This window comes from Haliotis cracherodii, unplaced genomic scaffold (genome assembly GCF_022045235.1).
Source record: "Haliotis cracherodii isolate W230 unplaced genomic scaffold, xgHalCrac1.p SCAF_11, whole genome shotgun sequence".
NCBI lineage: Eukaryota > Metazoa > Mollusca > Gastropoda > Lepetellida > Haliotidae > Haliotis > Haliotis cracherodii.
This window is the reverse complement of record NW_027266266.1, coordinates 46,947,536-46,959,784: the sequence shown is the minus strand read 5'-3', so window position 1 is coordinate 46,959,784 and position 12,249 is coordinate 46,947,536. Positions and strand designations below refer to the sequence as shown.

Sequence of the window (12,249 nt, the reverse complement as noted above, 5' to 3'; positions counted from 1 at the left end):
TGAGGAATCATCCAGCGAACGTTTTGTTTTTTGGGATTGTGCCATTTTGATTTTGTATATGGTTCATCACCCCAGCTCCTCACCCGAGATCTCAGATGGATATACAACAAGACAAGAAAAGAAACAGTTTGTGTAAGAAATCAGCTCGAAAGAACAGATCTCGGATGGATATAGATAAAACAAGAAAAGAAAAAGTTTGCATATGAAATCAGCTCGAGAGAACAGATCTCAGATGGATATAGAACAAGACAAGAAAAAAAAGAAGATAAAGACAAGAAAAAACCCAGATTGCATATAAAATCAGCTCGAGAGAGTGAGTGAGTTAAAATTTTAAGTCACATCGGCAATATTTCAGCCATATTGTGACTATTAATAGTTAAATATAATACATATATTGAAACTTATGTAAAAACCTGCCAACGACGGACAGTAAAATAACTAGACTTATCACAGAAATAAATTTAAATCAGCTCTAGAGAACAGATCTCAGATGGATATAGAACAAGACAAGAAAATAAACAGTTTGCTTATGAAATCAGCTCGAGAGAACAGATCTCAGATGGATATAGAACAAGACAAGAAAATAAACAGTTTGTGTATGAAATCAGCTCGAGAGAACAGATCTCAGATAGATATAGAACAAGACAAGAAAAGAAAAAGTTTGCATATAAAATCAGCTCGAGAGAACAGATCTCAGATGGACATAGAACAAGACAAGAAAAGAAACAGTTTGTGTATGAAATCAGCTCGAGAGAACAGATCTCGGATGGATATAGATAAAACAAGAAAAAAAAAGTTTGCATATGAAATCAGCTCGAGAGAACAGATCTCAGATGGATATAGAACAAGACAAGAAAAAAAACAGTTTGCGTATGAAATAGATTTTGGATGGATATAGATGAAACAAGAAAAGAAAAAGTTTCCATATAAAATTGCGTATGAAATCAGCTCGAGAGAACAGATCTCCGATGGATATAGAACAAGACAAGAAAATAAACAGTTTGCTTATGAAATCAGCTCGAGAGAACAGATCTCCGATGGATATAGAACAAAACAAGAAAATAAACAGTTTACGTATGAAATCAGCTCGAGAGAACAGAACCCAGATAGATATAGGACAAGACAAGAAAAGAAAAAGTTTGTATATAAAATCAGCTCGAGAGAACAGATCTCAGATGGACATAGAACAAGACAAGAAAAGAAACAGTTTGTGTATGAAATCAGCTCAAGAGAACAGATCTCAGATGGATATAGAACAAGACAAGAAAATAAACAGTTTGCTTATGAAATCAGCTCGAGAGAACAGATCTCCGATGGATATAGAACAAGACAAGAAAATAAACAGTTTACGTATGAAATGAGCTCGAGAGAACAGAACCCAGATAGATATAGAACAAGACAAGAAAAGAAAAAGTTTGTATATAAAATCAGCTCGAGAGAACAGATCTCAGATGGACATAGAACAAGACAAGAAAAGAAACAGTTTGTGTATGAAATCAGCTCGAGAGAACAGATCTCGGATGGATATAGAACAAGACAAGAAAAGAAAAAGTTTGCATATGAAATCAGCTCGAGAGAACAGATCTCAGATGGATATAGAACAAGACAAGAAAAAAAAGAAGATAAAGACAAGAAAAAACCCAGATTGCATATAAAATCAGCTCGAGAGAGTGAGTGAGTTAAAATTTTAAGTCACATCGGCAATATTTCAGCCATATTGTGACTATTAATAGTTAAATATAATACATATATTGAAACTTATGTAAAAACCTGCCAACGACGGACAGTAAAATAACTAGACTTATCACAGAAATAAATTTAAAACTAGTATGTAATCATAAAATCAATAGCACTATACATAACATTACAACATAAAAACGGGCTATAGATCGCCAGCAACTGAAGGTAGATCACCATACTAGGGACCATGGGGACTTACAGTACCTTTGCTACCTGTATGGACCATAGCAGGATTTACATCATCCTTTCCGTCGCTGGCGATTGTACATAATTTTAGCCACAATTAAAATGACAGATATTCTACGTTTAAAAGTGTAGTAAATGTAAGTATTCTTTGAATGATAGGGACTTACGATACCCTCTCAGGGGGACAATAATTTTACAGTACTTTAACCCCCTTCGAGTGAGTGAGTGAGTTAAAATTTTAAGTCACATCGGCAATATTTCAGCCATATCGTGACCATCAATAGTTAAATATAATACATAAATTGAAACGTATGTAAAAACCTGTCAACGAGGGACAGTAAAACAACTAGACTTATCACAGCAATAAATTTTAAACTAGTATGTAATCATAAAATCAATAGCACTATGCATAACATTACATTATAAAAACGGGCTATAGATCGCCAGCAACTGAAGGTAGATCACCATACTAAGGACCATGGGGACTTACAGTACCTTTGCTACCTGCATGGACCCTAGCAGGATTTACATCATCCCTTCAGTCGCTTGCGATTGTACATAATTTTAGCCACAATTAAAATGACAGAAATTCTACGTTTAAGAGTGTAGTAAATGTAAATATTCTGTGAATGACAGGGACTTACGATACCCTCTCAGGGGGACAATAATTGTACAGTACTTTAACCCCCTTCGAGGATACTGCCACTAACAATCTCAGATATAAATTCATTATACTAATTTTAAAAAGTTATTATACACAAAATATATTAAGAAAACTTATTCAATTCTTTTAAAAATCCAAGAACTACATCAGTACTTATAGAATTAAAAAGATCCTTTGTAGTTTTGACCTGGAAATATTTGTACCTTGTGAGGGAAAAATCAACACAGTCAAGCAAGATATGCTTGACGGTGATTCTTTCATCACAAGGGATGCAGAACGGAGGATCCTCACCTTTTAACAAATATTCGTGGGTGAAACGGCAATGGCCAATACGGCATCGTCGCATAATGACCTCTTCAAATCTGGACTGACAACCCAAGTAGGTATAACAGATATTTGCTTTTATTGCATGTAATTTATTTATACCCAATTGGGTGTCCCACTTCTTCTGCATTAGATCTCTGATATAATATCTAATAACAGGTTTATAATCACTGTAGGGTAGAAGAAGTGGTGTCACATATTTGTTGAGTGCTGCCTTAGCAGCAGCATCAGCCAAAGTGTTACCAACGATACCAACATGGCTGGGTAACCAACAATAGACAATGTCGTATTGGCCAGTTGCAAGATTATTGTGTAATTCAATTATTTCAAGTAAAATTGGATGCTGACACGACATATTTTTTATTGCTTGAAGACAGGACAACGAGTCTGAAAAAATAATAAATTCCCTATGTTAAGACTGTTTAGGGTCAAAGTAGTGTGTTGGGCAAAGGAACGCAATTCCTGGATTCAGTGCCCTCAACCAAGTCCTCCGCCGACACAGGGGCGCAACCCACGGCAAAAGGGTTGCCCAATTCGGTCGCCTTTTATGACCAGCAATGGGGTGCTATGGAAATATTCTGCCCCGGTTCCACACGGGGGAAGAGCTATTAGCGTTACCCAGCACTCACCACGGGGAGGTTGCTCTTCACGAGTGCCCTCGGATGTAAGATCTAATTACGGGTTTAAAATCAGTGTATGGGATCAGAAGTGGTGTCACAGATTTGTTGAGCGCTGCATTTGCATCAGCATCAGCCATTGTGCTACCAGGGATACCTACATGGCTTGGTAACCAACAAAAGACGATGGTCTGTTGTTTAACGCCGCACTCAGCAATATTCCAGCCAGTCAATGTCTCACCGCACAAATCACTTACCAGTTCAAAAGGCATTGTCAGAGATCGGGAACCTTGTCTTTAAGAAATTTCTGAAGATGACATAACTTCTGAACTTGAAGACCAGGGTGTTACAGGTGTAAAACGTTTTACAAAGCGACAGAATGGCCAAATTGAAAAGTTGAACACCTACATGTACCTTTTTACATTTTCTCTTCCTGTTACACCACATTCTATCAAAGCAGGTTACTATAATATTGGTGTGGATAAGTACATACCGAATCAGTATTACTCATGTCAACAGTTTGGGCATTGAGGCCAATCGTGTAGAAACAGAAAGAAATCAATGTGGAGAACCTACCTATTTTTCTGATGCCAAACGTTTAGTAATGTCATCCACTACAGCTCTGTCATATTCTGCAGTTGTCAACCGTACACATCCAAAAACTTCTAAATCATTTGCCTCTGTTGAATGGATGTTACTTGGGTTAACTTTTCTTTGGTACAGTAAAGTTCTTCTTCTCAAACAGAAGATACATCACCATCAACATCTTTGTCACCATCTATGGCAGCAGCGACAGCATCATCACTGGCATCAACACCAAATCCATCACCTACCGTGACAAATGCCAGCAAAAAAGTAGACTACTCCAGAAATTCTGATCGTGTGTTGAAGAGTAACCATGACAATATTCAAATTTACAATAGGTTTCAAACCTTGGAGGACATCGATGTTTCTCCTCATCCTGAGAAGTAAGTCGCCTAGAAATGGGAGACATAGATATCCGGTTCATCCACCTGTAACTTGAATATCATCTATCCACTTATTCAGTGGATTTGCAGAGGTCTCAGGACCAAATTTCATAAATTTCATTTATTAATCCAAGATTTTACGCCATCAGCAATCTGTCTCCAGGAGACATATCTCAAAAAGACTGACAACTTGGATTTGCATCGGTATAGTTCCTGCCATTCATTTTCTCCTCCAGGTGCTAAAGCCACTTCCAGGTGTTAAAGCCACTGGACGATCTTCTGTTTTGATGAAGCAGGGAGTGATCCACAACCCTGTTTCACTTCATACCAATCTCCAAGCTGTTGCAGTGCGGCTGACTTTGCACATTACATTTACTCTTTGTGTTCTGTATATTTCTCCTTCCTCTGTGCTTCAGAGATCGGATCTTCAATCCTTATATGATCAACTCTCTAAGCCTTGCATGATCATGGGTGATTTAAATGGACATAACCCATTATGGGGGACGTGTTAACGTTAATCCTAAGGAGAAAGTACTTGAAGATATTATTTCTGATAACAATTTATGCATTTACAATGATGGCTCAAATACTGATTTACATCCTGCTACTGGAACCTATTCCGCTTTAGATCTGTCACTAACAGATTCAAATCTATTAAACAAATTTACGTGGTCTGTCCATGATGACTTGTATGGAAGTGACCATTTTTTCCCCTCAATATTAACAGCAAATAATCCAACTGATGTTCCACCTACATCTAGGTGGAATTTTACCATGGCAAATTGGCCTTCTTTTCAGGAACTCTGTACTAATGGATTGACACCAGATATGTTCAGAACTATTAGCGACCCTATTCAATTGTTTTCGGATAAGCTGAGATAACCATTCCTAAGTCCTCTGCAAATTCACACATTAGATAAACACGGTTTGATCAAGAGTGCATACAGGCTAGGAAGTACAGGAAAAAAGCGGAGAAATATTTCCGCCCACATCCAACTGTACATAATTTGGATCGTGTTAAAATCACAAATGCCAAAGTACGCCGTACATTCAAACAGAATTAGCGTCTTGGAGGAATTACGTCTCAAATATATGTTCTCGCACGCCGATATCCAAGGTGTGGAACATAATTGCTTAAATTAAAGGCAAAGGCTCCAAATTGACTGTCCACCATCTCAAGGAAGGTGACCATCTGTTAGCAGATAAATTGGACATTGCTAATAAATTGGGCGAGACGCTGGCCAAACACTCTTCATTGACAAATTATGATCCCAAGTTTCAAACATATCGGAAACAACATAAAAAGAAGAGGGTTGATTTTACTTCTCAAAATGGAGAAGATTATAATGAGGTATTTTCACTCCACAAGCTAAATACTGACTAAGGTCAAGCGCACGATACTGCAACGGGAACTGATAATATTCACTATCAACTCCTGAAGCATTTGCCTGATTCAAGTTTAGAGACACTTCTTGATATAATTGATCACATTTGGACATCAGGGAATTTTCCTCCTTCGTGGCGTAATGCAATAGTTGTTCCCATACCTAAACCTGGTAGGGACCATAGTGATGCATCTAATTATCGACCAATATCACTAACTAGCTGTGTGTGCAAAACCATGGAACGTATGGTAAATAATCGACTGGTGGTGTGGTACTTGGAAACTAACAATCTCATAAGTAACATTCAATGTGGTTTCCGTCAAAATAGAAGTACCATTGACCATCTGGAACGTTTAGAATCCTTTGTCAAAAATGCAATTGTCAATAAGCAGCATGCAGTTTCAATCTTTTTTTATTTAGAAAAAGCGTATGATACCACTTGGAAGCATGGTATTTTACATCTACATAATTTGGGGTTAAGAGGCCTTTTGCCTTAATTTATATACCAATTTGTAACAGACCGACAATTTCAGGTTGGGATCCACCCTGTCTGACCATTATAGATTCATTCTCTAAACACAGGTACCAATACCATAATTTTGTGTCGCTATGTTGTTTGAACATTAAATTAACGATTTAAACAGCCAGTAATACTTATTTGTCATGTAGCAGAGGAAGATCTATTTGTAAATAGAAACAAAATTGCAATGTTGCCACAATTTTTGAACTTACAGTTGTCTACAGTAGGCCAAATGTAACAAATTATGCTGGTGCCAGAGTACCCTATAGTTAATTCGGCCCGTCTAAAATCTTATCTTTAATCACTAGGAATCCGTTTTTTGCCTTATATGCTGCCGACTGCCACTGGGAAGGGGATAAAAGCCCAAAATATGTTTTTCTTCCGAAGAATTTGTTCTGGTGACAGCAAATGATACTGTCTCCACACAGGTGAACAGATACGTTACTGTTCTTAAATATGATGGGTGTTTAGGTGTAATTGATTATTGTGAAAGAAAACTATTTAGCAAAGATGCTGAAGGCCTGCAGAGTACCATAACATAAGGTTCTGCTTTGACAACATTGCGTAAAAAAATACAATTTCGATGTTGTTGTTCACTTGGATTGTGAAGGTACGCGAGATTTTGAACAGATACGTTACCAGAGAACCTAGAATTAATCGAAACTTAACGTCTCCATTGCCCCATAACAAACAGTCACACGTTACTTAGTTCATACATACAGAAAATTGCTGACTACATTTCATACGTGTCCAAAAAGAAACCAGAAACGTTTTAGCCAAACAGATATGTTACCAACAGATATGTTATTGGTCATCTGTACTGGTACACATTTCAAATTTACCACTAAAATGACAAGGACAGTCCGTTTGACTCCAAATGAGAACGATGAATTGCAAAATAACTCGAAATCCAGAAAAGTGTATGAAACATCAATACGGTTCTTGACCATGAATACCCTGTACCCAACAAAATCTGAATTTTGCTTAATTTAAGACCCATGATGGATGAAGTTCTTTAAGAAACTATCATGTAATTTTGTATGGAAATGACACATGACACGTAACATATGTAGCCAACCATTGTTACTTTCAGGCTTTTTAGATGCTCTTTGACTTGTTGTTTAGCATGGATGTTTGTAGTTTTAATGAAACTGCACTTCTGATCATTTTGATGGTAACGTACCGGTTTTTCAAAGTAATGTATCTGTTTATTAAGGTCACGTATCTTGCTAAGGCTTTTCAATCGAACAGTATGAAAGAAATGTCTATATTTGATGATATGATCATACAAGCAAGTGTAAAGCAACATCCCAATTATTCATCAAAATACTCTTGTGTTTAAAGTCATTAATACAGTGGTAACGTATCTGTTGGTTTGGTAACGTATCTGTTGCAAATACAGGTCTCTTTTGAAAACTCAATCTGTGCTGAACTATAATTGCTGCAAGTGATCTGACGTTTTACAGGCAGTTATCATACATTCAGATTGTTATAAATATCGTCTTGTTTCTCCAGAAAATGACACGATCCAGGGCTGAGATACAGAAATCTTATCGTCCAAGAAAAAAGCTAAACAACCCCCAGTATCTTCATCGTGAACGACTTCGAACTGTAGCAAACCGAGTCCCTGCTGCACAACTGTCTCGGACAAAATTGAAGTGACACCCCAACAGTGACACCATTAAAGGTGTTCTAAATTCTGTTGTTAGTGGCAAAATTGTGAAGCGGTACAAGTGTGGGCGATTCCTCAATAGAGCTACTGGCCTGAAACGGCGTGGGCTGACCAATGTTGCAACCAAGGCTAATGCCATTACTAAACGATCACGGCAGACTCATATCAAATCACTAGTTAGGAATAAAGTTGTCAGCTTTCTCGAGAGAAATGATGTCAGCTGGAGTATGCCTGGGAAACAAGATGCCTTGAAAGTAGACGGAGTGAAACGCCAGACTCGGATACTCAATGACTTCCTGTCAAATCTCCACGACCGGTACACAGCTGAAAATCCGTCAATTAAACTTTCATTTTTCTGCTTTTTGTAAGCTGCGTCCGCGAAATATCAAACTGACATGTGCTTTGTCTAGAAACACGTACCTTTGCACAAAACACTAGAGCATGGCTCTTAAACTGAAGGCTCTGACATGTGTTGGCATTCAGATCTCTTCACACCCAGAAGTAGTCAGTAGAAATGTATCACTAGAACAAATGAAGAAGAAGCTATCTCAGGTTCCTGATGGAGAGATTGAATATAATGAATTGAGCCGGACTGAGGTTGAAGGAAAAAAGGTCATGCGTGTGGTGAAAAAAACTTTGGCCAAACCTGATTATACTGTTATGATGTCAGAAGAATTTTCAAGGTTTCTAGAACATGTCATCAGAGTCCGAACTCAGTACAAAGCACTTTTCGACCTAAAGGCACAGCTTCCTGGTGGGGAAAGGATTGTTCAGATGGATTTTGCCGAAACTTGTACATGTCAGACAATGGACTAGATACAATCTGCATACTGGAATGCTACAAGTGCTACACTTCATCCAGTAATAGCATATTACATGAAGAATGACACCATGGAATACAACAACTATGTATTTGTTTCAGATGTCAACAGTCACAATGCAAATGCTGTTTTTGCCATCATAGAGAAGCTGGTCCCACTTCTGAAACAAGATGTCCCTGATCTGAAGAAAATACATTACTGGACTGACAGTCCTTCTTCGCAATACAGAAAGCGCATGGCATCGGAAGCTGTAAAGCAAAAAAAATGTATCATTCAGGATGCAAAAGATCTCTTTTCATGGGCTGAAAAGAACCAGAAGTCAATCAGATATTTCTTTTATTCAAGGGAAGATTATGATGCAGCAGCCAACTACCAGTCAAGCCAAACAGTGAAACCAGTCAGTGGTACAATGAAAGTGCATGCTGTACTGAGTCAAGCAGCTGGGGGAGATCACTGTCCGGGATACCTCTTGCTACTGTAGCGGTTGTCTTGAGGAAACTCAGCTTTGTGATGGCTGGACAAGACATGTGATCTGTGTTGGTAACACTCAAAACCATAATGAGGTTCTTCTGACTGGTTCTTCACAGGAGAAAGAAGCATCTTCAGATGATGATCTTCCAGTTCCTGGGTCACCACAGGACCGCACTGTTCTGGATGCTGATAGTACAAGACAGGTACCAGATGTTGAGTCTTTCATTGCTGCAATGTATGACAAGTGGTACGTTGACCAAGTTCTTGAAGTCGATGAAATAGATGGAGAAGCTTTTGTTTCCTTCATGGTCAGTCCAGCAACGAAAAGTCAGAAACAGTTCAAATGGCCTGATGAACCTGATGAGATTTTGGTTCCATTTGAGGGCATCCTCTGTTTAGTGAAACCAATTCCAGTCGGTCGCTCCAGAAGGTCCTACAGGTTATCCAGTGAGGATAACATGAACGTTCAGGACAGTTTGGCAAAGTTGGATTTCATTGTTAACCCTAAATTTTTTTTATCATTTTTTTAACAGATACGTTACCGCACATGATTCCTCAGCAAAGAGAGACTCATAATATTTTTATTTGTGATAATGAAAAATATTATTTGTTCTTTTAGTTGACAATAACATTTAGAGTTTGAAAAGTATATTTGGTAAGAAGGAACCAAACTAGCAACTGATATTTTACTATGAAAGTATATATCTTTCGCAAAAATATTCAAAAGTTTGTATTTGTCCTGAAACAATGACTGCTATCTGAAGGGCATCAATTTGAGGAAAAGTCATGACACTTCGTTGAAAATAAATTTTTGTGTTCTTCAAAATATACGTTGTTTTTTGTTGCTTTGAAAATTTGACAGATATGTTACTTCAACTTTATCAAGAAACATATTCCTTGCATCCCAGGCAACATATTTTGAAAACTATGTCTTACAAAACATGAGAGTAATTAAAACAGCTTTCTCTAAAATAACAAAAGACATGTTTACTCTTACAACTAAAAATCTAGTTCATCTGCACTTGGATGAAAAATTATTTTGGACAATGTCAGGAAATAAGAAAATATCTTACTGTGTGACACTAAAGTTGAAAATCATTCAGTTAATGTATGTTTGGCTCAAAACTTATGCTTGATACCAAGGTTCGTAATGAATACATTTCCAATTGCAAGAGAAATGTACAACATAAAAACTTGACATCAATCTGGGCCCCGTTCCACAAAGCCATCTTACCGCTAAGGTGACAGTAACTCCCTTACTTTAACACTGGCTTATGATAGTCGTAGTGCTAAGATCGCTTTGTGGAACGGGGCCCTGGCATACTAAATGTAACGTACATGACATATGACAAAATCATTGGTCTGATTGTGAGTGTCCGTATCAAAATATCTAGAACTGCCTGAGGGAAGCCGTTTTAACATCATATCTAGGCACTATCCAACTTTGATTTAAGACATATTTTGAAAGGAAAATTTAAATTTTTGTTTTTTAAAGTTAACGAAAGTGGATTGGCGCCTGTTAGTGGAGAATGAATGTAATATTATCAGGATCAGGGAGTCTCACAAGGCAGTATTTTGTCTGTAACTCTGATTAGTATAAAGACTGATAGTCTGTCAAAGGTTTTAATTGATTCCATTGATGGTTCCCTCTTTGTCGACGATTTTAATATTTTATGTCGTGGAAAAAATATGCATACCATCGAGACACAGTTGCAGCTATGTCTCAACAAAATCCCCAAAATCGTGTCTCGAAAATGGTTTTTAGTTTTCCAAAGCTAAGACCAATTGTATTCATTTCTGTAGGAAATACAAGCATAAAGATCCAGAGCTATTTTCACATGGCACTCCTATCAAGGTTCTTAAAGAGGCCAAGTTCCTGGGTCTTATTTTCGATCACCATTTGACTTTTAAGTCACATAGTAATTATCTTAAAGCTAAATGCCTAAAGGCTCTAGATTTGTTGAATGTTGTTGCTCATACAAAGTGGGTAGGTGACAACCCTCCTCTACTTGTATAGGTCTCTGATCCGCTCTAAATTAGATTATGGCTCCATCGTTTAAGGAGCAATTTAAAAAGGTTAGATTCGATTCACTATCAGGGCCTACGGCTCTGTCTTGGTGCATTTCGAACATCTCCTGTTGACAGCCTATATGTAGAAGCTGACGAACCGTCGTATCAAACGCATAACTAAATTACATTCTTGCCTTTAAACACCACAACTGCGTTTTTCGACCACTTTACAAACAACTTTTTCACAGTAAGCCTAAGCTGGTCCCACCACTAGGCATTCGGATTAAACCCCACATTACAGCTGCAAATATTGAGTTAGATAATATTGGTACTTTCAGGCTTTTGTCTTTTCCTCCTTGACAACTTGTCAAACCGGAAGTAGACTTTACTCTTACCCTATTTAAGATGCCTTCTCCTACAAATACTCCTGTCAAGGTTCATAACCCTTTTGAAACGTTGGCGATGGATGTTGTTCCCTCAGTCCAAGTCCATGGGAAAGGGTCTTCATCTCGCTCACGATCTCCAGTTAAGCCACCACAAACGGCTCTAATAAAATTATTCAGTGGAATTGCAGAGGGCTAAAAAATGTTTTTAATGATATACAATTATTAATACAACATTTTAAAACATCAGCATTTTGTTTACAGGAAACATATTTTAAAGACACCGATCAACGCCAGATAAGAAAATATAATTCATATAACTATTTCTCTCCTCAAGGACTTAAGAGCCACACGGTTAACTCTGAACATTGTATTTACATTATGCTCACTTTATGTTCCTCCATCTTCTCCTCTTCATCAAACTGACCTTCAAGCACTATATGACCAGCTCCCCAAGCCCATTATCATTATGGGCGACTTAAGTGGAC

At 37.7% G+C, this 12,249-nt stretch overlaps 1 protein-coding gene across 1 annotated transcript; it reads left to right on the top strand.

Annotated features, from left to right (window-relative positions):
* Positions 1-898: 898 nt before the first annotated feature.
* On the top strand, positions 899-4,409 carry LOC139455143 (maximins-S type D-like). The gene is made up of 2 exons (XM_071236697.1): positions 899-1,670; positions 4,255-4,409. Exons 1-2 carry the CDS (start codon positions 899-901, stop codon positions 4,407-4,409), a joined length of 927 nt encoding a protein of 308 aa, XP_071092798.1.
* The last annotated feature ends 7,840 nt before the right edge of the window (positions 4,410-12,249 follow it).

Bases quoted from the DNA above. Each gene is read 5' to 3' on its own strand.
- LOC139455143 (XM_071236697.1), top strand. From the start codon at position 899: ATGAAACAAGAAAAGAAAAAGTTTCCATATAAAATTGCGTATGAAATC. The intron at 1,671-4,254 runs GTGAGTGAGTTA...TCTTTGGTACAG, and splicing joins TATAAAATCAGCTCGAGAGA to TAAAGTTCTTCTTCTCAAAC.